At 41.1% G+C, this 24,827-nt stretch overlaps 1 protein-coding gene across 2 annotated transcripts in view; it reads left to right on the top strand.

Moving 5' to 3' along the window:
* Positions 1-2,475: 2,475 nt before the first annotated feature.
* Positions 2,476-24,827, top strand: part of deptor (DEP domain containing MTOR-interacting protein) — a 34,583-nt gene continuing 12,231 nt past the window's right edge. The window contains exons 1-7 of one of the 2 annotated variants that reach the window (XM_040117235.1): positions 2,476-2,903; positions 3,207-3,296; positions 7,505-7,683; positions 8,376-8,499; positions 17,503-17,681; positions 22,624-22,806; positions 23,950-24,087. In XM_040117235.1, coding sequence (XP_039973169.1) covers positions 2,890-2,903; positions 3,207-3,296; positions 7,505-7,683; positions 8,376-8,499; positions 17,503-17,681; positions 22,624-22,806; positions 23,950-24,087 — 907 coding nt within the window. In that variant the 5' untranslated portion in view covers positions 2,476-2,889. Of the gene's footprint in view, positions 2,904-3,203; positions 3,297-7,504; positions 7,684-8,375; positions 8,500-17,502; positions 17,682-22,623; positions 22,807-23,949; positions 24,088-24,827 lie in introns of both variants that reach the window. The other variant, XM_040117234.1, reaches the window with a different exon arrangement.

The following is a 24,827-nucleotide window of genomic DNA, read 5'->3' as shown; positions in this document are numbered from 1 at the left end:
TGTAAATCTACAGAGGCTGATACAGTCTGTGGTGTCAACAAATGAACTGGCTAATGTAATAATACCTGTTCACGACCACTCTTTACAAGAAAAGTATACGTTGTAGAAGCAAAATATTGCATAACTAAGGGTGAGGCATGTAATAAAAAAACAGTCAGTGTGAATGTCCGGTTGCAAAAGGATCAGAGGACCTTTTTTTTTTTTGTTTTTACTAATATCTTTGTCAGTATTTATATGCTAGCTTTCTCACTGGCCATCTGCGACAGACTGAATCCATGAATAATAAGAGCCTCACATGAAAAAAAACCCCACGAAAACAAAAACCATCCGATCACAAACGGAAGAAGTGGTAAAGACTGTTGTCTATTGAGCACAGCATGTCTGTCTCGAATGGACTGGGCGAAATGGGAACTGGCGGTGATAAATAAATGTATTAAATGCACTGAAATTCCTCCATCACCCTCAGCGATGACGTCCCAGCTGTTTTGCATTTTCAACTAATGGATACCTGCTGCGACTCCACCGACTATAGGGGGATTCAGCTGCCTGTGTGTCAGCACGGACGTAAACCCAAAGACAAAGTGATCAGCGAAGTGTCCTTTCACATATTTGTTGAATTATTACTTAATTATTATATCTATCACAGATTTTTAAGTATTTTGGGTTTTTTTTTTCGAGGTCTCCTTTGTGGGTTTTGTGTTTGGCACTCCTTTGCTTCTTACTAGCATACATGCATAGAGTAGGTGTGGTCATATAAATAAATATGCAGGTTATAACCTATTAATTATGAGAACATTCACAAAAGACTATTACTGTGCAGAATACACACACACACACACACACACACACACACACACACACACACACACACACACGTTATATATATATATATATATATATATATGCTTAACAACATAGCCAATGAAAAACCAGATGACTTCATCTGTCCTGGGTGGAAGCGCTGGTTTTATGCTCACTCCAGACACAGAAACTGGTCCATTTCACATGTTGTGAATATTGTGAATAGCAGGCTAATGTGCAGTCAGTTACTTCATTAAGATATATGCTTCTTGTACAGATTACAGTGGCACATGAAATTCAGATTTCTCTCAAAGATTTAGATCCTGCATGGGGTCTGATTTTTATCAACATACTCCTCTGTGATTTCTACAGTTAAAAAAGGAAAATGCCAGTCACTTTTTCCAATTTACGTAATCAGGTCATACTCTCCTAAACCATTTGTGTGTCATCTGTGTTACAAATCTTTACAAATTCTGTCAAAAAAATGTTTACTTTATGTACATGTGATATCTTTATCATCCCCCTGTCCTGTCCGGGTTCTTTGGTAACATTCAGACGACACACATCTCCATGCTCTGGACCTGTCACATCTCTTTTCTTTTTTCTTTACACATTTGATAAACTTAGCAACAAGTGTATATCCCTGCATGCCTGGTGGCATTTCTGTGTTCTTGTTTATGTACACCCGCATTATGCCCACAGGTTATCAGGATACTTCTATAACCTATGAGTGGATTTCCATTGTCGGATGGGCCAGGGAGCTATTAGACGGGTATTTGCAAGGATCAAGGCGTGGGATTTATACTACAAGATAAGTAACACTCTTTAATCATAACTGTAAAGGAGACTGAGAGTTGCATTCAACTGTCAAAAGTATATTTGGGCAAAGAGATCACTGCAGTTGTGATAGAACTGAGGTCTTTAGTTGCACAATATGTGGCCAGCACATAGTGAATTTTGTTACAGGATGTTGCATACTCTGTTTTTTCTTTTTTCTTTTACTGTATATTGTAGTGCTACAACTTTTATAGCGATTCTCTCATTTCCAGCTTACTGAATTACTGGGACATGGTATTTGCCTTGTAGGAAGGAGATAACATTCAAGCAGGTGAATTCTCACTGACGTCCGAGGGAGAACGGTCTCATTTTGCTGATGGTGACTCACTGGATCCTCCTGGGACTCGGTGATTCAGAGTTCAAAATTCACATTTCTGGTGCACCTGGTGGAAATCTAACGCAGCTTAAAATGATCCTTTTGCAAAAAGAAAAAAAAAACAACAAAAAGAAAAAAACAGACCCATCCACCAAATCACTGAGTAGCGAGTGCTCTCATTTTAAGTAAAATGGATGGAACAGTCACTATTATTAACAAAAGAATAGGCCACGATCGTTTCAGAAACACTTCACTTTTTTACTTTTCGTGAAACTAATTTCATTCATGATTAAGACCAGTTACTAACTACAATTGCATCCTCTGCGTTTTACATAATAAAACGCACAGTGATCGCGTAAACGACAGGTCCCACCCATCCCAGTCCTGTAATGCTTTCCAGCACCCGACGGTGTATGAATCGAGCGCACTCACACGCCTCTGTAACCCCGCCCCCCGGGTTAACTCCCCCCGGTGACGACGGACGAGTCCTCCCAATGCTGGGGCTCGACGGATGGGCACTGGCTGCACCGTGGAGAAAAACGTGCGTTCCCCCGGTGTGCTGGTGTGTCAGTGACAAACCGAGCAGCCCAGCGCCCGGAGACGGAGACAGAGAGAGAGAGACAGAGAGAGAGAGAGAGAGAGAGAGAGAGAGGGAGACTCCGAAAGGGAGCGTGCCGTTTTCTCAAACGCTGCAGATAAATAGAGGGATCCGTAAAGAGAAGAGCACGCGTGCATGAAAGCGTGGGTGCAGATATTTGGAGCTGGTGGAGGTTTTCGAGGAATTAAAGGTGGACTGCTGCCGATGGAGCCGCTGGCAAAAGCGAGGCTGGGGCTGTGACTTCTGACTGTCGGCACTGTCGCATATGTTTCCCGGGATGGAATAATTTTCCTCGTTCATCAAAGGAACAAGTGATAAACTCATATTTTCGCTCTCAATGGTGCTCGAGGGGTAAGCAAAAAAAAACCAAAAAAAAAAAAAACCAAATAAATAAATAAATGGAAGTGCCAGTGCGTTGTTTATTTATACTCTGAAATCGTGACCGCGTAGATTCATGTATGCCTTTGTTTTTCAATCCTCTCTGTATGTTTGTCAGCTAAAAACAAACCAAAAAAACAAAAAAAACCCCAGCATTTTTACTCATTAAAAAAAAAAATGGACGACTGGAGCATTGAAGCAGTATAGAATGATGTCTTTGTGTGTGGCTGTTTTGGCGACAACAACACCCCGCGTCTGTGCCTCCTGTGTTAGCAGGGAGATGGACGGGATCGGGAACACCATGCAGAAGAAGGCTGCGGAGCTGGAGCGGCTGGCCGAGGTGCTCGTCACCGGCGAGCAGCTGAGGTAGGTCCGTCGGCCCCCGTCCGGGATCCCCGCTGACCCCGCTGTTCGGTGCTGCAGCAGGGTCGCACGTTGTGTGAGGGAAGCTGCTGCATTGGTGTCAGGACCGTCTGCAAACTGACCGCCGGATAGTAAATCCTGCATTAATACGCAAATGATCGTTGTTTAGTGAGTCTGCACGCCAACGCGTGGCCCAGGTCAGGATGAACAAGAACATGACACGGCATGACACGTTACATGAGAAACGTGGGTGTTGTAAGCGTGTTTGACAGCAGGTTAATGATCACGGACCTTGCTCTCGCTCACTGCAAACCGGCCCTACAGACACTCCACTGCAGCATGCACGGCCATACAAAGGCCTCCACACACGCACAGCCCTCCCCAGGCTCGCTGCTGCTCCTCACCTATACAAGATGAACACTTTGGCCTGAGACATTGTAGACTAGATTCTGCAGGATCCTCTTTTGCGCAACTGTTTTTAGAACTGAACACATTACTGAGTTCTGTTACTCCACTAATACATTGCCCTTTGAGCTGCACAGGGACTTGATGAACCCACTAACCTTATATCATTACCACGTCCTGCCCACTCATCCCATCAGGGAAAGTGTACCGCTAACCCTGCCAGTGTTGTTGACATGCTGTACCCTTTGACCTACAGTATGTAAAGAAAGGCCCCATAACCCCAGTGGCGTTGGCTGGCTCGCGCTCCCAGCAATGAATAGAGGCTCAGTAGGTAAAGCATGGCACCAATGCCAGGAATTTCAGCCCCCCACTGATCTATGAGGAAAATACGCTACTGAATTGTGTTTTCCAGCGGGGTGTGATAAATTGGAGTTTTGGTGTTTTTGAAGAAGTACACGCTGCAACACTGTCCTCTTCTGAAGAACCATAACAAGTAACACTGAAGTCAGCACCTCGAGAGATTAATAGTTTGTGTCTGGACATACTCTTCAGGGCACTCTTGCTTAGCACCAGTGTGTGTTTCGCTGTTTGTCATTGTATACTGTATTTGTGTGTGTGTGTGTGTGTGTGTGTGTGTGTGTGTGTGCGTGTATGTGTGTCAGTGTCCCTGGCACAGCTGTATACTGAGGCTGCCAGCTGGCAGTGTGGCTGGTGTCAGTGAACGCGGGGTTGGTTGGGGTGGCTGTCCCAAGGTCCTCTGAGACGCTGCTGTTCTGTGGGGGGGGGGGGACTCGAGGTTGTGACATACAAGATTTGTTCTCTGTCTTTCTACCTCTTCTGCAGACACAGCAGTCAGCTGTCGGAGCTTTTTTAGCCACTCTTGCAGCATGCTGTTCTGTCAGTCAGTCCACTACTGTGGTGCAGACTGAGATGTCTCAACAACTACCTGATGGATTGTCATGAAATTTGGTACACGGTCCCCAGAGAATGAAGCCTGTTGATCTCTGGTGATCCCTTAAAATTTCATCGAGCCCCATTACGTGGTCAAAAAATGACTAAACATCTGCAGAATTAATGACGTTCACATCAGCCTCAGCTTGACTTTGTGTTTACTGCTATTAGAAAATGTCAGCATGCTATCAGGCTAAGCTAAGATGAAACTGAACATGGTAAAGATTATAGCATGCTCATTATCAACATGTTAGCATTTAGCTAAAGCACTACCGTCCCAGTCTCACAGAGAAGCTAGCATGGCTGTAGACTCTTAGTCTTGTTATACTGTGCAGTGATAGCGCACACACGCACGCACGCACGCGCGCACGCACACTGGACAGTTTAATGATTGATGTTCTTCTACCTTGACTCTTTTATTCAGCTTTGTTCTTTGGCTATGTCCTGAATGAATAGTTGGGACCAAACAATGACATGAGGGAGTGAGAACATCACGGTCAATTTCATTTTGTGAACAGCAGTAGTCATGAAAACAACAATAGACGTGATATGAAACACAGCTGGTGTAAAAGTAAGGGGTGTACCTGATCCACACCTTTCTTTGATTGTTTTATCACAAGTCCAGCTTATGGAACATAACTGACATAGTTCCTGGTACTGATAACAGTACCAGTTCCTGGTACTGTTATCAGTACCAGTTCCTGGCTCATTTAAAAAAAAAAAAAATCTTATCACATTTATGTGTCCCACCATGTTAACTCTTCATATCTAAGAGCAGATCTGCTTCAGGTACAGAGCTGAGAAACAGACAGAAAGACAGCTATCATGATAGACCGGCACACACAGCTGCTGTATTAAGTCTTGTGACCACTTCATAGTTGTGAATAGACAGTTTGTTTCACTATGGCAGACTGTGATGGAGTGAGGCATCGTGAATGTTTTCAGGCTGGTTCCCTGCGTCATTATAGTCATACCGGGTGCCAGAGACTCATTCAGAAATGCTCCCGTCAGTCGCTGTTTGATCCAGCACAGGTTTAAGAAGTGCTAATACAGAGATTAACCAAGAGAGTAAGAGCACCTACCACAAGTCTGACAACTGAGCCTCCCATAAGGAAATAGCAAGATTGAATATTTATCTTCCAGATCCATCTGAAATGATGTATGGGTAGATAAGACTGGAATTTTCTGAAGCAGTACACAGAGAGAGAGAGAGAGAGAGTGATTCTCGACCTGGTGGGAAGTGAAGTCTGATCTTGTTCAGCTGAGGTTGTTTGCCCACCTCGTGTTTCGGCAGAACAGTGTGTGGGTCTTACTGGGCAGGCTTGGACTAGGGCTGTCATTGATAATCGACAGTGATCCTAGTCAGCTGCACACAGACTCAGCATGGAGTGGAACTGGCTAGCTGCAGGAAGCTTGGCTGAGACTGCGATGGGCTGTTTCACAAGACTCAAGTTCAGGAAGAGGTCACCCTGATGATGTGAAACTAGCATCTTGGCCATCTATAGAAGTATGAGAGGTTTGTCAGGTCATCATGTGATATTATCACATTATAAATCCCTTTAGACAGTGTCTTGAATACCATGAATTTATCCAGAGCCTAGAGGACTGATTTGCTCTGTGTAACATGTAATATGAATGAATGTTCAGATTGTTGTTCATCATAGGCTGCCAATTTAATAAAGCGAGGTATTTGTCATTAGTCTCATTACAAGTAATTGTAGCATGAATTCTTACTGTGATTGACATTTCAAAAGTGAAAAGATGGTTGGTTATAAAAAGATTAACCAGAACAAAAAGTCCCCCCCCCCCCCAAAAAAAAGTGCAGTATCCAGTCACCAATCAGTCACATGTCTCTACTTCCTCACTCAAAACAAAGCACCAATGTTAACGCTAATGTTAAAGGAGGAGGTTAGCAATATTCTAAATTTTAGTTATTGTTGACAAATCCCGCAAAAGGACCAAAACCACTAATAGGCATTGCCTGTGTAGCCAAATTCGGATATAGCTTATTCCTCTGTTCCTGTCGCAGAGCTCCGTTGTTGTCCGAAAACTATCAAAAACAGATCAGTGAGACACGCTGTTGCACTGGGTGACATGTTCCCTCATTACAATGAAAACAAACACACTGTAGTTTATTTGGAGTCAATCCCTCATGCCCTATACCGCTGCCGTGGATACTCACCAGAGCATCAAATGTGTATTAATTAACAGCTGAAAATAGTACCCAACAAGTGCACTGTTTCCTCCCGCTCAGTGCCCAGCTGTTTTGCGAAATTACTTGGCCATTTTCAGAAATTAAACTATTTATTCGTGAGCCGTTTTTAAAGGATTGAGTCTTCAGTAGGAACAAATGGGCTTGTGACTGAGTGCCACAGTATGGAAATTAGAGAGTAGTAAGAAATGGACAAATGCATTATGGGTTTTGTCTTTTTTCATGGGATTTGTTGACTCTAAGAAAAAATATCGACTATCGCTTACCTTATCCTGTAATGCATTTAGAATTTAGCATAGTTAACGCATAATGTTTCGGTGAAATTGCCGTTGTCAGGGAGCCCTGAAGGTAGTTTAAAAATACTTTTTAACCTTTTAATAGTTTTTACTCTTTATTCTAAAGTTATCATAATCAAGGTTATTATGTACCTTTATCCTGATGTTGATTTTTGATCATACTCCCCTATTCAATTCTTATCTTTATTCAGTTGTCATCATATGTTCCACAGCTGTCCCGTAATAGCACCCACCTCACAGGTGTCAAACGAATCAGAACAAAGGTTCTCATCTAATGTCAAAGAAACCGTGTGGACGGATGCTCAAGAAATTTTCCTCTCTTCTGCGGCTTGTTTGCTGTCCTCCAGGCTGCGGCTCCACGAGGGGAAGGTGATCAAGGATCGTCGGCACCACCTGCGAACGTACCCAAACTGCTTTGTGGCCAAGGAGCTCATTGACTGGCTGATCGAACACAAGGAGGCCTCAGATCGAGACACGGCTATCAAGATCATGCAGAAACTTTTAGACCAGAGCATCATTCACCATGGTAAGGCTGAGCTGTGTGTGTGTGTGTGTGTGTGTGTGTGTGTGTGTGTCGCAGTGTGTGGGGTTAGTCCTTTTTGCAGTTTTCTTGTGTTTTCTTTTTCCTATAGCTGTAAGACTCTCTCCTTCTCTTGATCTTGCTTTCTCTCTTTCTTTCCGTCTTGACATTTTCTGGGAATGATCAGTGCCTCCATATCTCCCAGCCAGTTTGACTCTGACGTAGCGTCTCACTACCTGCTTCACATTTGAGCAGACACTGAAGACATAAAAAGAGCTGGCTGCCCGTTGGAAGAAATTAAAGTAAATGGATTTAGCTGCAAAGTAAATGTGCAATTTGCCAGAGTTGCCCCGAGTTGTGAACATGAAATAAGTTTTAATGTTTTTTGAGTCTTGTAATTTAAGTCTCTGCATGTTGGTTATGATACTAAAATATCAAGAAACAGTCTAACAGGAAACATAAAGGCTGCCTGTACCTCCATCTGTGTCCATCTGTGTCTGTCTTTTTATACATATTTCACTGCGTCAGAGTCTTGGGTTCTTGTCAGGCATGCGGTAACAAACTTCTCCTGTTCTGTCCCTGATAATCCAGGCTTCTCTCTACAGAGTGTGTAATTCCTGCAGGTGATAAACCAAACTACTAAAAATTACTACTACTTAAAAACTTCTTTGTTTTCTTATGCATGTGTGTGTTTTCAGTGTGTGACGAGCACCGGGAGTTCAAAGACATGAAGCTTTTTTACCGCTTCCGTAAGGACGACGGCACGTTCCCGTTGGACAGTGAAGCCAAGGTCTTCATGCGGGGCCAGAGGATATATGAGAAGTATGTACGCACACACAAACACACACCGGAAACACAACAACACGGGCAAACACATAGATATCTGTTCTTCTCATTGTAGCTGTGAGAAAGATTGAAAGAAATTAATCAATTTTGGGTTGGTTTTCGCTTTCACCATATCAGCGAGTAGCTTTAAAAGAATAGCTTTTTAGAATGGTGGGGAAATATACTCTCATGCCTCTACGGTAGTCATGAAGTTGAAGCTGGTAGCTGGTAGGCTTAGCTTAGCATGAAGACTTTGAAATAGTGCCTGAACTTGTCTGACGTGATGAAAACATTAGGAGCTGTTGATTCATAGCTAGTGTTTCTCAGTTGTTAAAAAAATACTTACACTTACAACAAATTAACTCCCTGATCAACACACAATTGCTTGATGTTTTTTGTAACTGATAGCAAAGAAATGCAAACAAACCTGAAATTGCTATCAGCTGCAAAAAACATCAGAGTACAGTCTAGAGCAGGTCTAGACTGTACTCTTTATAGTTATGTTTACAGAGACCCAACATTCCCCCATGAGCAATCACTTGGCGACAGCCGCAAGGAAAAACTCCCTTTTCATAGGTAGAAACCTTGAACAGAACCCGGCTCATGGTGGGCGGACGTCTGCCCCGACCCGCTGGCTTGAGGGAGGGAGGGAGAGAGAGAGAGAGAGAGAACGGGGTGGGGGGCAGGAGGGAGGAAAGAGAACATAACACAGTAGACGTATAACATAAAGATGTGTAACAATAATGAGACTAATAATAAAGCTAATAATTATAATAATAGGGGGAATAATAATACTAATAAAACTAAATATAATAATAGATGATAATCATAGTATTTGAAGCAGTGGGTGTTGAGCAGGATCATGGGGGCTGTAGTTGGTTTGCAGTCATAGATCCAGACTCTCTAGCAACAGGGGCAGAAATGCCTGCAGAATTACGACCATTACTTTACTCCTCTCTCTGGCTTTTACTGTGATGCACTGATATAAATACTGACAGTTTGCAAGACATAAGGCTTATGTCTTCAAAGATGGTAGTGGTGAAGCCTGTTGATATGATGATAAGTGAACTATCACCACATTATCTTATGCCATTTAAACTTTTGGACAGCTGCAGCACATACAATGCATGTATTTCCTGCCTAACTCTTTGTTTCTCTTCTCTGAGAGTCACTGGCATTCTCGCTGCATGCTGATAGAGATACATCCGAAGTGCCACCACCACTCACCACCAAAAATTTGTCTTGTTTGGATTAGAGTGCACAGTATTGACCTTAAATGGTTTTTGACAATGATAAAGGCCTGCAGGAAGTGAAAAATCAGAGGATATTGGAAGCATTTTGACAAGAGATGACTCATAGCATTTGTTCAGAGACAGTCTGGATTTAGAGGAGGGCAGAGGGCACCACTAATGGGAATGTTTTTGTTTTTCATCTGCTTTGTGCCCGCGATGCTGTTTTTCCAAAAGTGATGGGACTACAGAAACACCTGAGTCTTCCTATGTGTGTATCGAATTCTCTCTGTGGTGATTATATTGGCATATTATATTGTAGTGGCATCACTACAGTTTTCGAATTCAGACACACACACACACACACGCACACACACACACACAAACACACACACCATTTAGACTTTGAATTTGCAAGTAGTGCCAACACACACTCAATTTATTTTTTTGTAAGGTTTACTCCCCTTCCCTTTCACACATCCTGCCACCTCTTTGTCACATGAGCAGAAAGCATTGCAGTGCCTCCCTTAACACATACACAGGGACACACTCCTGTAAACAGAGACCTATTTTTCATGTCTTTTTCTTTGACAACACACACACACACACACACACACACACACACACACACACACACACACGCATACACGCACAGCAGTTGCATAAGAGGAAGAAATAGTCCAGGGGGAGACATCTGTCCTCTCAGCTCTCGAAGCTATGTGTTTATGTAATCACCATGGTGCGGCCCAGGACACACACACATACACACACATACATGCATGCACACACACACAAACACTCCTCAAGCTTGCTCTGGTGGTTTCTTGCTTGTGAGCTAGAGTTGCTTAATGATTACACTAACGGCACAAGCAACATAAAAAAACAAAATCAAAAACCATCTCCCAGGCTCTTGACTGAATGCAAAGTGCAAATATCTCCAGCCTAGGAACGATTTTTGTGCAGCTTGCTTTCATAATCGTACACCAACATATGATTTGATTCTTTGGTAAGAGGTTCTCAAAGATTCAAGTACATTTAAGCCCTTCTAAAATGAATGAAATTGCCATCCCAGTGCAAGTTTTACCCTTGAATGGGAATTTGACTTCAATAGATGTCTTTCACAGCATAATCATACTGCAGATCATCACCCTACTTTGTGCTTCATGCATTCCAACATGTTTAACATTTTGTACAGGTAAATTTTTGTACATACATTTGTGGCTGATGGGATGAATCCAAGTGACTCTGGTCGTCTCCCTCTAGTGTCACTATGAGGTTCAGATTTGTGGCCTACATGGCAAAATTCTGTTTAACATCAGCATGTTAGCTTTGTCAGAGTGAGCATGTTAGCATGCTGATGTAAGGATTTAGCTATGTGCTTTAGTACAGCCTCACAGGGCTGTTAGAGTGTCTGTAACCTCTTGGTCTTGTTTTTAAAATGAACAGGATATTTTTTCATGTTTCACAGAGTTTAGTCTGGGTAGTCAACATATTGTAACACCACTATCTTTTTGGCTCTTTTTTTATATCCATGTTGTAGTCAGTTTTTGAATTATTTTTGCCATAAATTCATTGCTTGTTGACAAAAGTGGATTTGAAAGTTTGGAGCTTAGATATTTCCTGACATGAATGACATAAAATGGGGCTTTAAACAGTAAATAGGCTTTGAAAATGACAGAAAAGCTTTGGTTTCACTCATAACACAAACATATACTGCAGTAGCTGGTAAAGCATGGCTGAGGTCAGGTTGGTTTGAGGATTCTACATATGTTCAAATGTTGTAACGTATTATCACCTCTTTGTGCTGTTTCTGGCTGGGACATTAACAGTAGACTGTCCCGCTTGCAAAAACAGCTACATACTGTACAAACTCCCTGACCATTCAGTCTGTTACATCAAGTACCCTCCCCTACAGCCAGTTCCATATCTAGTTTTTCCATTGGAAAAATAAACAGGCCTCAAAGATTGATCTCTGATGCTGTCGATTGTCAAATCAACATACGCAAAGTCCAATAAACAAACCAGCGGAAGACATTTCAAAAACGTTGTTTTGACAGCAGTTCCTAGGCGACGGGGTTAGTCAGTGCGGACAATGTTTTACAGGCCTTTTCAAGCATTGTTCAACATGTGGACTGTTTACGTGTGCGTGTGTGTGTGTGCGTGTGTGTGCATGCTGAGATTGTGGCTGAATTGCATATACATGATTTACTCATGCTCACATTGAATTATCAACCTGACCTACACTCACCCGCATTCAAACCTACAAACCTCTTCTCTGTTTTCTGTTCAGCTGTGACCTATGTGACTTGCTGAAAGGCACCTCAGCAGTAGCAACTACTTTTCTCGTCCACTTCTGTTCATTTTGAAATTGAACATGATTAATAGGCAATAAAACCGTTTCCTGCCGCAGGATTTAAATCTACCAATTCAGTCTTAGTTTGCTTAAGTGACTTCAGGGGCAGAGAACTTTCATCACTATCTTCTTAGCCAATATTTGAGTATCATTCACAGTACTTGCTGAACGACTTCACAAGTTCAAACACAATCTCTGCAGGTAATTGTCGCCTGTTATTTGCAGTAGTCTTTATTGTACGTTTGTGCATCAACACTTGCTGCATCGGTGTGTACTTTTGTATGTGTGAGGGAGTGAAAGAGACAGAGTATGCTGTTTTATCAATCCCATGGGTCTTTTCAAGGCTAGAAAACACCTCAGTTCAAAACAACAAGGAATCTGTCTCTCATAACAGCCCCTGAATGGACCTGGTGGCTTTGCTTGTTTTAGCCTATTAACTGCAGATTTTATATGCTTTACATTACTGGTGACCATGTTTCTGCATTCCAGACATCCATCACACTTAACATCTAATCTGCTTATCTCTGTCAGATGCATAAGTGCTGCTAAATCAAGAGAGAGCAACACAACCTTTCATTTGTAAACATAGAACTGGTTAATCTTGTCTGCCACAGATATAAACTAAAAAAGATGTCTGTGTTACTCCACATTAGTGGAACCTACAACGGATAATGGCAGTCTAACTACATCAGCTGCTCTCCATACTTGAGAGTAGATCCTAACATTTCCACAAGTAACTGATGACTGGTGGAATATCTTTGGTTATTACACTGTGGAGTCCAGTATACAGGGTAATCAACATAGGAAACTTTATCATAAAAGCATTTGAACATTTCATGTTTTCACTAGGCTAGAGTATCTTAAAGTACAGCTATGCTAATCTGTGCTGAAAGTCCTGATAAGTACAGTAATGATATCATTGATTTGTTGTTCCATGAGGTTGCTTTTAGGAACCTTTGGAGACTGTAACTGAGATCAAGGGCCGTATGAGTAAAATAAGTTTGATATGAGAAAGTTATGTCAATAAAAGTGCAGAACTTGTTTGGTTTACAGTACATGCATGCTGGATAGTTTGTGTAACAGAAATACTCACAGAAGGAGTCATTTAGCTGTGGAGTTTACCCAAAACAGCTGAAAAGGGCTGGTGAAGTTGGAAAATGTGTTTGCATATGTAAACATTCTGATACATCAGCCATGTAGGGAAGAGCAACCAAGGGCTCTGAATTAGGTACAGAATTGTTTTTCATACATTTTTAACATTTTCCCTCAGAGACTCCAACCTCTGCTGAGACCAAACCCACAAGCAAATTAACATAAACAGGATAAAAAAATCCTATCATCATGCAGTATGTACCCGCACTATGACACAGTTTATATTACAGATGTAATACTCAATAATACTACGCTGTGGCCATTTTTGGGGGAGCGAATGAAAATATATTTTGCATTATTGACATTTAATTTTGGCTTGTAATGTGCCGTTTATCCACTCCTTTAAGTGATTTAGAGAAAAGTGATTGATTGCAACTTGATTTTCCTCTACGTCAACTAAACATAGAAATTATTCAGGTTCTGTGTTAAATAATTAAAGATAAATTCAAGGTAAAACTTAAGAGGAAACCTTGTCTCACACAATATTCACTTTAGTATTTAAGTTATTCGTAGTTAATAGCTGATTTCCCTAAAACTTCTGTACAGTATGACTGCTTTGCAATATTCTGACTTGCTTACTGTATAGTGCTCTCACGTGTCCCTTAAATGACCCTTAAAATCATAGTTTTGTTTTTAAATGTTGGTGTATGGCCCTAGAGGGTCACCAGAGCCTGAGACCACGCCTGAGAGCAGGGAAAAGCCAAGTTGTCCTACAACCACGTCTCAGTGGACACCACTCAGGCTGAGTTAGGTACGCTGACTGAACAACTACACAGATTGCATATCCAGGTCTTGGCAGCTCGCCTCGTCCCACTTGAAGTTATCATGATCAATTTAGATACTGTATATAAAGTCTCTACGGCATGTACAATTTACTGTAATACTCGTGACGCTAACCTTCAAACCACTGTGCTTTACTTTGAGTACAGTACTTTTGAGTCAGCCCCTTGAGCTAACACAAGATGATCTGTGGACTTAACATGTTTAAATGGATTACATGGCATTATGTACACAGCCAGGTCTTATGAAACATTATGTTCAATTCTTTCAACATTTGTATTAGGATGTTGGCTGCCAATGTGGGTCATAGCAGTTTCCTAATCCATCAAAATTTGACATCTAAACAAGCCTTGTGTTCTACAGTGTGTTGACTTCACACGACTGAAGGACTAAAGCAGTCCTGGGTGTGCACCTCAGACCATTTTTCTGAAATACTCTACGTTTATTCTGGTGGTGTATTTCTTTTTTATTGTACTCAGGGCTGAAACTTGAGGAATACCGTGTCATCCTGGGAACAGGTTTAATGACAGTATAATTCTTTTCTCGACATGTGGGCCTGCAGCTTTCTCTGACTCATCAGTCACAGTTTAATGAACCCCACTGAGCGGATGGTACAGGCAGAAAGGACTCAAAAGAATCCAAGGCTTTTTGCACAGAGGAGGCTTTTTTACAGAATTCTCCTGATTTACATTTCATTTGGTTTAATTTCACATATTGGGGTCCCCATTTGGCTTCATCAAAGTTGAAGCTGTTCTTCCTGGGCTCTAATGGTTTTGCGACTATTCTATGAAGATGTTAAATTCCCTCCCTTGAACTGCATAAACAATAGACAAACTGATGGCTTGTCCATGCCAGAACGACCTTGCCTGCTCCATACATGGCCGTAATCAGTAGATACTATACACAGTGTGGATTACCTACTATGTACACAGGCAGCTCTGACGTTCCTCTCCCCAGCGACATTTTCCAACTCCTCCTGGGGCGTCCTGAGGCATTTTGAGGCCAGAGGAGATATATAATTCCTCCGCGCTCCCTGCGTATGTCAGAGCCCCTTACCCTATCTCTAAGGCTGAGCCCAGCCACCCTGTGGAGGAAACTTATTTCAGCCTATCGTCTGAGAATTCTCCTCCAAGAACCGACACCCTAATGAGGTGGAGGGGTTCGTGTGTCTTAGTGATCTTAGATGCTGTGTTGTCAGGGCATCAGCCCCTGGTAGGGTCTCCCAATGTAAATTGGTCCAAGGGGAGACACCAGACTAAGAGCGATTCATGACAACCAGATGAAGGGCACACGTCTGATCTGCCCACCCTTGCCCAGATTAGGGAAACCAGGGCTCCCTACTGGAGCCAGACCTGGGAGGGGAGCTCCTGGAAAGCCACTGGTGACTGGGCTTTGGCCCATGGCGCCTTGTCGGGCACAGCTGAAAAAAATTACACAGAGCCACCCCTGTTTGGGCTCACCACCTGCGGGGGTATGCATCAGGTTGGGGTGCATTGTGGGCCTGGTGGCAAGCTGGGTCGGGGGCCCGGGGGTGCCGATACCTTGCATCACATACTAGCTCTAGATTGATGTCTGTACAATAAATATGAACCTGGAGCCAGCGGCCAATTAGCTTCTTAGCATAAAGATTGGAAACGGGGAAACAGTAAGCCTGGCTCTGTCCAAAGTTACCTAAATTCGCCTACTAGTAGCTCTGGAACTCACAAATTAACACATTATGTTTTATTTCTTTAATCCAAACAAAAACCAAACTGTAAAAATGATAATTTGCCATTTTATATTCGATATGTGCCAGATTGTTTCTTGACGCTTGATTTTCTTGACTGACTAATCTGGTAGAGACGTTTTAAAAATTCATGTCCAGGGTTCAAATTAATAAGGTTGTAAAGATTATCTGTTCTCTGACAGACAGGCAGACTGTGCTTATTCTCCTGTTCAGTTTTTGGACCAGCCAAATAAGGTCGGTGGTTGTTAAAGTTTCCTAGCCAGAAGCCTAACTCCCTGTGTCTTTATCTGACAATTTTTAGTTTTCCATAATTACAGTTCATAAATTTTCTAAGCACTGCCACAAATTTCCAAGCTTCTAGGACTTCTATAAATGAGATCTATCTTTCTTTGTAACACTGATAAGTATGTAAAGTTGATAGTTTAGTGAATGATTGATAGCCATTAAAACAGAATGTGGAAATTTTGTGCCAATAAAACACAGCCATCAAAGATGGAAAGCTTAGTGTATCTTTCCCCTTGATGGTTCAGTTCCTTGCTAGCACATGTTTAGACATGTACATATGTACCACAGAAAGCTTATTGTTTCTTATGAGCACTGTTGGGCTGTTTTTTGAGTTGTTTGAATGTTCAGGTGACAGTGTTTTGGCGTGAGTTACAGGTGTGAATGTGTTTTTAAAGGAGAAGCATAGGGAGAGGGTCATCAATTTTGATCTGTGCATGTGTGTTCTTGTCTGCTTTTGTTTGTTGCAGTGTATGTGTGTATGCGTCATCTGGTGCAATCCACAAGAGATCACACCATTTATTTAATATAATCCTTTGACATAGACTATTCAGAATTAACAGATCAATGAATAAACCAGTGAAACACAAGCACACTTGATATATTTTTTTCTTGTTATTTACCAGAGGCAGTGTCAAATCTAATTCACTACTGTGTAACAGATTGTTATTTGAGCTTTTCCACCCAACTGAGCTGAGTCAACAAAGTCAAACCTCCATTTATTGCCAGTGAAGCAGATCGAGATGGTTTCCCTTGGTGTAATTACCTTGTCATCATGCTAATCTGATCTGTACTTCTGGTGCATTAGTTTCTATGAATAACATGAATTTAGTTTTAAGATTCACTCTCAGTGCCTCCACTCATGTGGCTGAAGTGCTAATCCAGACAGTATTACAGTGCGGCATTTGTGCATTTTGACTATGCAGATAATAGAGTGGAGAAATGGGGAGAGCTTCTGGTTTGGAAGATTTTCCCTGTTGGAAATTCCCACTGAAGAAAGTTTACTTTTAAAAGTAGCAGCATTTTACAAAATACAGAAAACAACATTGGATAAATATACAGTACTATAGGATTATTTTACTGTATGGCTATCAGTTATAAATGCTGCAGCAAATCTGTGAGCTCACATTTTTTTCTGTATATAACCCTACTACAGTGCATGATCCACAGCAGTTGCTACAATGGAGAAATTAGCCAGAGTTCCAAAATCAGTGCTGTAGAATATTCACATTGCTTTCTTGATGAAGTCAAGAACAAAATACTACACCTAATATGCTAAAGTTATCCAAAATCAAAAGCTGAATAGATTCCAATTGCTAAATTTATCTGTGACATTCAGTCTCTAACTTCAGCCCCGCATTGTTGGAGTAGGCCACTGACTTTTAGGCTTTGAGTTTTGATTACATTGCCTTTTCAGTGTAACGTTGTAAAGCTATGTACAATCAAAGTAACAAAAGTTGGCACTTTTCTTTCCACAGGCTGATGAACACAGAGAACAATCTCTTACAGACCAGGGAGGAGGAGGGTGGTACATTTGAGCGGACGCTGGTGGCCTCCGAATTCATAGACTGGGTTCTACAGGAGGGGGAGATGGCAACCAGGGAGGAGGCGGAGCGGCTGGGACGGAGGCTTCTTGAACATGGCATCATCCAGCACGGTGAGGAAGATGGGGCAGCTGTTCTTACTGTCCGCAACCTGCCCACTGAAATTTTTTTGTCATGTGTTTTAACATTTTAAGTCCCTACAGCATCAAGCAACACCAGCATCATTTAATGTGTATGGACACAACTTTAATCAAAGTTTAGGTCATTTGATATATTCACACAATCTCAAGTATTTCAGAATTTTAATACCTTTTGCTGTATCTGCTTAAATACGCTTCAGGGGGCATAAAATCTGACTAGACGTCATAGTATCGACACATTGATGATCTGTGAATGAACCTTGGCGACAGTAAAGCTAGTAGCCCCTGTAAGTAGCCCCATTTCACCTCTACAATATCCTGTCAGAGAGCTCTACTTTACATTACGGAGACTGATTCTGATAGAATTCCTCTTTGACCAGGGGACCTTGCCATTTATATCACCGTGTTACCTTTTCTTTGCTCTTTTGGGTCATGCAATCTGATAACTGTTGTAGACTTATAGTATGATTACAGTCCTATCTGAAAACTTAAACACACCCTTTTGACTCATTTAAAGAAGTCCTTGTCAAAGTCATGTAGCATTCAGCCTGAGCTTGCAGCTGCAGTTTTCAACAAACAGGGTTTCCCAGCTGACCATTTTGGTATCATAGATACAGTATGTGTAGATAAATCTAACCTGGATTCTAGTTGCATTTTTCTGTCCAAAAAAATCACTAAAAAAAATACCTCGTCCTCATACTTAAAAGCAAAAAATTGGTTAACATAGTCTCCGATGGGGAACTGGAAACTTTATAAAATTGAATCTTTCTAAGTACAGCACCCATTCCCGTCCACTCCTAAAACTCATTACAGCTCACGTTGGGCTCCCAGTCGATCTCACCTGACCCACACTGTATCTCACACTGGCTGGGATTGTGTTTTTCCACCAGTGTTGATTCCCTGCGTCTCCTATGCCTGACCTGACCTGGTTCAGGGCTATGTTCAAGAGTGGGTAGAGTAACAGAATGTCACTGAGTGATAAACATGAGGAAAACCTGACCTGAATGTCACAGGCTCCGAGAGGTCAACATGTTCTACTGGCTGTAGGGCCGGGAACCAGGGCTATCATGTTATCTGTGAAAATGTGATACACTGTATGCACTCTTCTTTATGTGATTGGCTCAGCTTATAGTCTTAGCACTGGTGGAATATGTACTCAGACCCTGTACTTAAGCAAAAGTACCAATACTTACAAATACTCCATTACATTCAGTAAAAGTCCTGCATTCAAAATACAAGTAAAGTACAGAAGTATTAGAAGTAAAAGCACTCATTGTGCAGATGGGCTACTGTCTGGGCTTAACATATAAGCAGTGCTTTATTTCTGTACTGTGGCTGGTCAAGGTACCGTAATCTGTTATATATCATATTATTATATTTATTTTACGATCTGATGTAAAAATACTTCTTTTCCCCTTCACACACATGGGCAGTAATTTGTTGGTTTCGCTCAAAGACACTTTGACCAAAGTGCTTCTCCCATGTATTTTTTGAGAGCATCAGAGCTGCTGCTTTTTGTGCAGTGCAATCAAAAGTTTTAAACTCCCAGGTGCGACGGTGTGTTTGGGTCCCTTGTTAAATCAATCCAGTTAAAGCCCTAATTAGCACCAGCTGTTTGAATGCCTTGGTTCTCTGTACTGATAGGGCATACAGTTGTTGTTATCCATGGGCTGGTAAGGTATCAAAGCCATTTTTTAAAACATCTTTGGCTCAAAGCCGTTGATGTGTGTATTTGCCCCCCTGCAATGGTCGTCATGCTCCAGTGTACTGTGTTCATGATAGTTTTTACGTTTGACATTTTTGTTTAACAATTGACCTAGGTCCTGAATGAATTTCTTTTGGGTCACCAGATGACATGAAATTTGATCTGATGCTGAGGTCTGTGGTTTACACCCATGTCTGATTACATTAGACCTTGTATTAAATTAGACCGCATATTAAATTAGACCGGGTATTAAATTAGACCGCGTATTACTGCAGAGAAGTCCCATGGCCTTAGTGCAGGAGGGTTTTTTTTTTTTCTTTTTCATTCAAACATAATGCAGATTTCACCACATGGTAAATGCTAGTTGTGCATGTTACACATTTGTTCAGTCTTTCAGTTTCGTCTTGTTATACACATTGGCACTTGGCTGCATTTTTTAAATAAATACACATTAGAGTAATCATAGTAAGTTGGGGAGTTGAACATGTACAGTACAGCCTTCAACACAGCTGGGGGCTGGCATGTTGAACCACTCTGGTGTGGATTACATACTGTATATGTTCATAAAGGGACAATGCTTCATAAAAATACCACTGCTAGACATGATGGTTGACAGAATTTTTCATTTAAATATTTTTAAACAGAGAGGAAATGATTCCCTACAGAAAAAAGACAATAAGGAAAGACAAAGAGACAGTTTATCATGAGATGAAGAGCAGAGTGACAGTAATTTCTGCCCTCTCTCCAATTTTTTCTTCTAATACTCTGCGGCTGCCAGATCGCACCTCGTCACACAGTAGGCCCGTCTGCTCTGTCTCACTTCCTCTCTCAAGAGCTGTAATAGTGCTGAGCATCTCCAGGGTACTAGGAATGTGGTTTTTGTCAAAAAACACACACACACACCGACACACACACACACACACACACACACACACACACACACACACACACACACACACACGCTGCAGCGCTGTGTTGTCACTTCACTTAGTTAAGGTAATAAATAGCCTGATCTACTTCCTGCTGGCCTCACAGAGGCTTCATAGTGTCATCCTCTCTGGAAATAACTGCACTAGTGCTATATGGATAATATATGGACTTTTCACTGTACATATTGCTATGCATGTGTTTGCTCCAGTAAGGAAGATAACGATAAATGATTTTGTTTTTATAGGTATTGTGTTTACAGGTCCCCAGCTCCCATTATAAAACACATTATGAAGAGAACAGAGAATGAGATAACTAGCTAGTCTGCATTCCTGCTCTCTGCTCTGCTGGGCAGCGGTCATACACTCATACATGTAATGTATAGGGGGCAACTCTGGATGGATCCACATTGTGTTTGGTGAGTGTGTTTACTGTGGGACAGCATGGCAGTTGTTGTTTTTTTTTTTTCCAATATGCATCTGAATCCTACACAAAGAGACAGCTTTAAAACAGCCTGTACATTCAGATAACGTACATAAGCAAATTAGGAATAAGTAGTCAGGGCAGGGTTGCTGTATCACTGTGCCAAAGGAATTGAGCCAAGAGAAGGCTGGGTAGGGCTTTATAAATCTTAAACTAAGACTGCTTGTACTGCAAGTTCTTCCTAACTGAACAAAAGAAACAGCATTTCAGTTGAACAGTAGTTCAGCCAGTTTATTAATGCGGAGAGGAGTGTAAAACATGTTTGTTTTTTTTTTTTGTTTGTTTTTTTTCACTCATCATTAAAGGACTTTGTGAGGTTGACAGTAGCCTTGTACCCATAGAAGGACATGTGAACTGACCTCAAGGCCAGTGTGTTTCTTATTATACTGTAGGCTGATAAATTAAACGGTAACTAAACACCATACAGTAGAAGTAGACTAAATTAGCATCATGACTGATAAATGCACTTGCACTCGGTGTTAGATATTATTGGCCAGCTACAGATTGGCCACTCCAGTTAACCCTTTTGTGTTGTACCTTGTGTTGTACCTTCTTCCACAGTCGAAGAACACTTTAAGGAATTACCAGCACAATACATGATATTAATGGGGATATGTATGAGAAATATGAATTTCTAATACATTTAAAGTGAGAATATGTAACTTTTGAAAGAAAAATTTACACATTCAGTCATTTGATGTTAGGCTAGATATTCCTTTGTAACTGACATTACTGTGACCCAACAAGTTTGCTGACTTTTGGCTCCTTTAGTTAGGCTCAGTTTAAGTGAGGTAAAGTAAAAGACCTGTTTTATATATTATATAAAGTGACCCTGTGTAACTTTTGCTGATCAGATGCTACAGGTAAAACATAATGTAACAGTAGCACAAGTAGAGAAAAGAAATAAAGTCTGAAAAATGTTTGCTACATGGCCATATCTACCTAAAGTTTGCTAAGATTTGCTAACATTAATTTTTTAATTGATAAATTTAACTTTTTATCTGTAAGAAGAATGTATTATTTCTTTTTCAAGAAGTTATGTAGTCTAGTTTTAAATCTTCATTGATGCTTACCAGTGCAACATGATCTAACGATAACAACAGTTTTCCAGAAGTCATGGGCTGTAGGATGTGATGGTGTTTTTTAAAATAATGTAATTTAAGCTGAAGGAGGTTGGATTTGAATGCAGTCTGAGAGGAACTGGTGCTGTATCTCTGAATTCAGAGAATACTTAAAAAACTTTAAAAAAAAAAATGAAAGCAGGGCATGGAATTTAGTCTCACTATGACAAGCTTATTAATTAGATAGAATTGTACTCTGGTAACCCTTCAGCTCATCTGGTCTTATCTGTCCAGCTGAGATGGCTGAGGTCAATGCTCTGTTTGGTCAGTTTATGTTTGTTCAGAATAGGGGATTCCAGCTCAGTGGAAAGTTTGTTTAGTGCTCCTCCTTTGAGTTCAGCTGGCCTGTGGAAAAAATTATTACACATTCCCTTAGAGTTTTATTTGTGGTGAGTGATTGACTCACAACAAATAAAACTCACCACAGCAAGATTGTTCCCTGTTCATTTTTTAGTGATGGAAACGTCAATCCATTCTCTCATGCTTTTCGTCTCTCTAGCTTTTGCATACTTACTGAAAGAGGAGGTAGTCCTGAGGTTGCTCAGGACCACAGCCAAGACTTAGTTTTTAGATCTGACATCAATGAATAACCATCACTGCATATGGGGAAGTTTCAACGCCCCCCCCCCCCCCAACAAAACTTTTTCATTCTTTCCATGTCCATTTTCTTTGTCCCTAGTCACCAACAAGCATCACTTTGTTGATGGGCCCCTCCTCTACCAGTTCAGGATGAATTTCCGGCGACGGCGGCGACTGATCGAACTTCTTCACGAGCGCTGCCGCAGCATCCCCGAGAGCCATGACAGCCCCTTCTGTCTCCGCAAGCAGAACTCAGATGGAGGCAACACAAGCTTCCTCTCAGGTAAATACAGTACCAAGCACACACAAAGTAACTGTATGTACAGTCATTACATACATATACCATACCATACCATATCATACAGCATCATACCAATCTAGTACAAGAGTCAGTGTGAATTCTGTTCTCAGAGAAGCTGAGGTTACCTTTCAGATTAAACCTGATAGAAAAATTTTAGAGCTGAAACATTTAATCAGTTACCCCATCGACCGGAAAATAATCTGCACTTATTTCAATATTGCTGTAAAGGAAATATCTCTGGGTTTTAGACTAATTGCTCAGACAAAACAACACATTTGTAGATGTCATCTTTGGTTCTTGGAAGTTGTGATGGGTATTTTTTCCACTACTAAAACTTTTAGTGCGGTAATACTGTATGTTTATGTGTTCATTGAAGCAGTTTTCTTTTCTTTGTTATCATTATATGATCTAAATACTTCCCTTGGTTATCGGATTCTGTCTTCTAAGCAAAGCAAATAATTGTAAAATGGTTGGACAGGAGCTGCTTTTTAGAGTATCCACTGTAAATCTAAAAGAAAGACCAGCTCTAAAACAACGCAGAATCCAGTTCTCCACCCTCAGCAAACTTTGTATTTTTTAAACGGACCTGGTTAAGAGCTTCATAACAAAGAAGCTGTTTTATCTGAATATACTACTGCCGGAGGCATGGATTTTTCTCTTAAAACCTTGTAAACATCACAAATGTAAACATCACATATAAGTGGTTCCTATGGGAAACATACAACAGTCACAAAAGTGACATAAAGTGCCTGTAATTAGCAAACAATGGTAGAGAGAGAGAGAGAGAGAGAGGGGTCCCAAGGGAAAAGAGAGATGACTGGGAAAGAACATAACACATTTTGAATTTTGGAACAATTATGAAAAGTCTAGCCCACTCTTTTCAAACAAATGAGCTATTAAGTGTCTGAAAGGATTAGACAAGGCATTTTATTCTGAATATTAATGAAGTAAAAGGCTCTATGGTTTGTGATGGTCTGTACATTGACCTGCAGGTAGAGAGGCTAAATTAATGAACTGTCAGATTAATTCTAGTCTATATACTGCTTCTTTTCACTGTAGTTTTTTTTTCTCTCTCTGCTGTTTATGTTTTAGTCCAACATTTCTCTCTGTCTCTCTCTGTCTCAGTGAGTCCCACGAAAGAGATAAAGGTGGCGATCGGAATTCGTCGGAGCAGCATGAGCAGCAGCTGTGGCAGCAGCGGTTATTACAGCAGCAGTCCTACGCTCAGCAGCAGTCCACCTGTCCTCTGCAACCCCAAATCTGGTACGATGACGCGGACATGCACACACATAGAGTCTAGTTTTTGAAAAGCGTAGAAGCAGTAGAGGTGTGAAAAGTTCTTTCGTTTTGTTTTCAGGCACCGTGTCTTAGTTTATGTGTCAGCTTATATAAACCTTTGGTTTTCAGTTTTACTATCTATGTTGTATGAGATCTGCAATAGATAACAACAAGTTGTGTTCCTGCCTTTTACCCAATGCATGCAGATCGGCTCTATCTACCTCTTAACTCTTAATGTGGATAAATGGGTATAGAAGTGGAGGTGACGTGGTTGATGTTTTATGTACATTACGACATTATGAGATTAATGGCTCCTGGGCTGAAGCCTAGTGATGTTAATGTTTTGATTATACCTGGAATGTGTTTTAATATGACTTTGTATCATAAATGTTTGAACATGGCAGTTAACAATTATTAAAGGTTTCATCCTTAACACTGCTTTCTCATAAGTTTAGAAGACTCACAACAGGTCATACCAAAAGATGACTTAACCCGCCTCTTGCCATCCCTTCCATCACAAACTATAAATTGGCTTCACTTTATTTTAGTGAACTTATAAAGAAATGTTGAAGAGAGAGGTTAAATGACTTTGTGTCAAATATAGAGCAAGAAAGATATGTGCTGCAACTAGGAAGTGATAATCATGCATGTCATTTGGAGATGGACTGCTTTAACTTATGAATGCAGTCACACCTTTGAGCTGTGTGTGTGTGTGTGTGTGTGTG

Source organism: Xiphias gladius, chromosome 22 (assembly GCF_016859285.1).
Source record: "Xiphias gladius isolate SHS-SW01 ecotype Sanya breed wild chromosome 22, ASM1685928v1, whole genome shotgun sequence".
In the NCBI taxonomy this organism is placed as follows: Eukaryota; Metazoa; Chordata; class Actinopteri; order Istiophoriformes; family Xiphiidae; genus Xiphias; species Xiphias gladius.
Note: the sequence above shows the minus strand (reverse complement) of the source record. Positions and strands in the feature narration are given on the sequence as shown.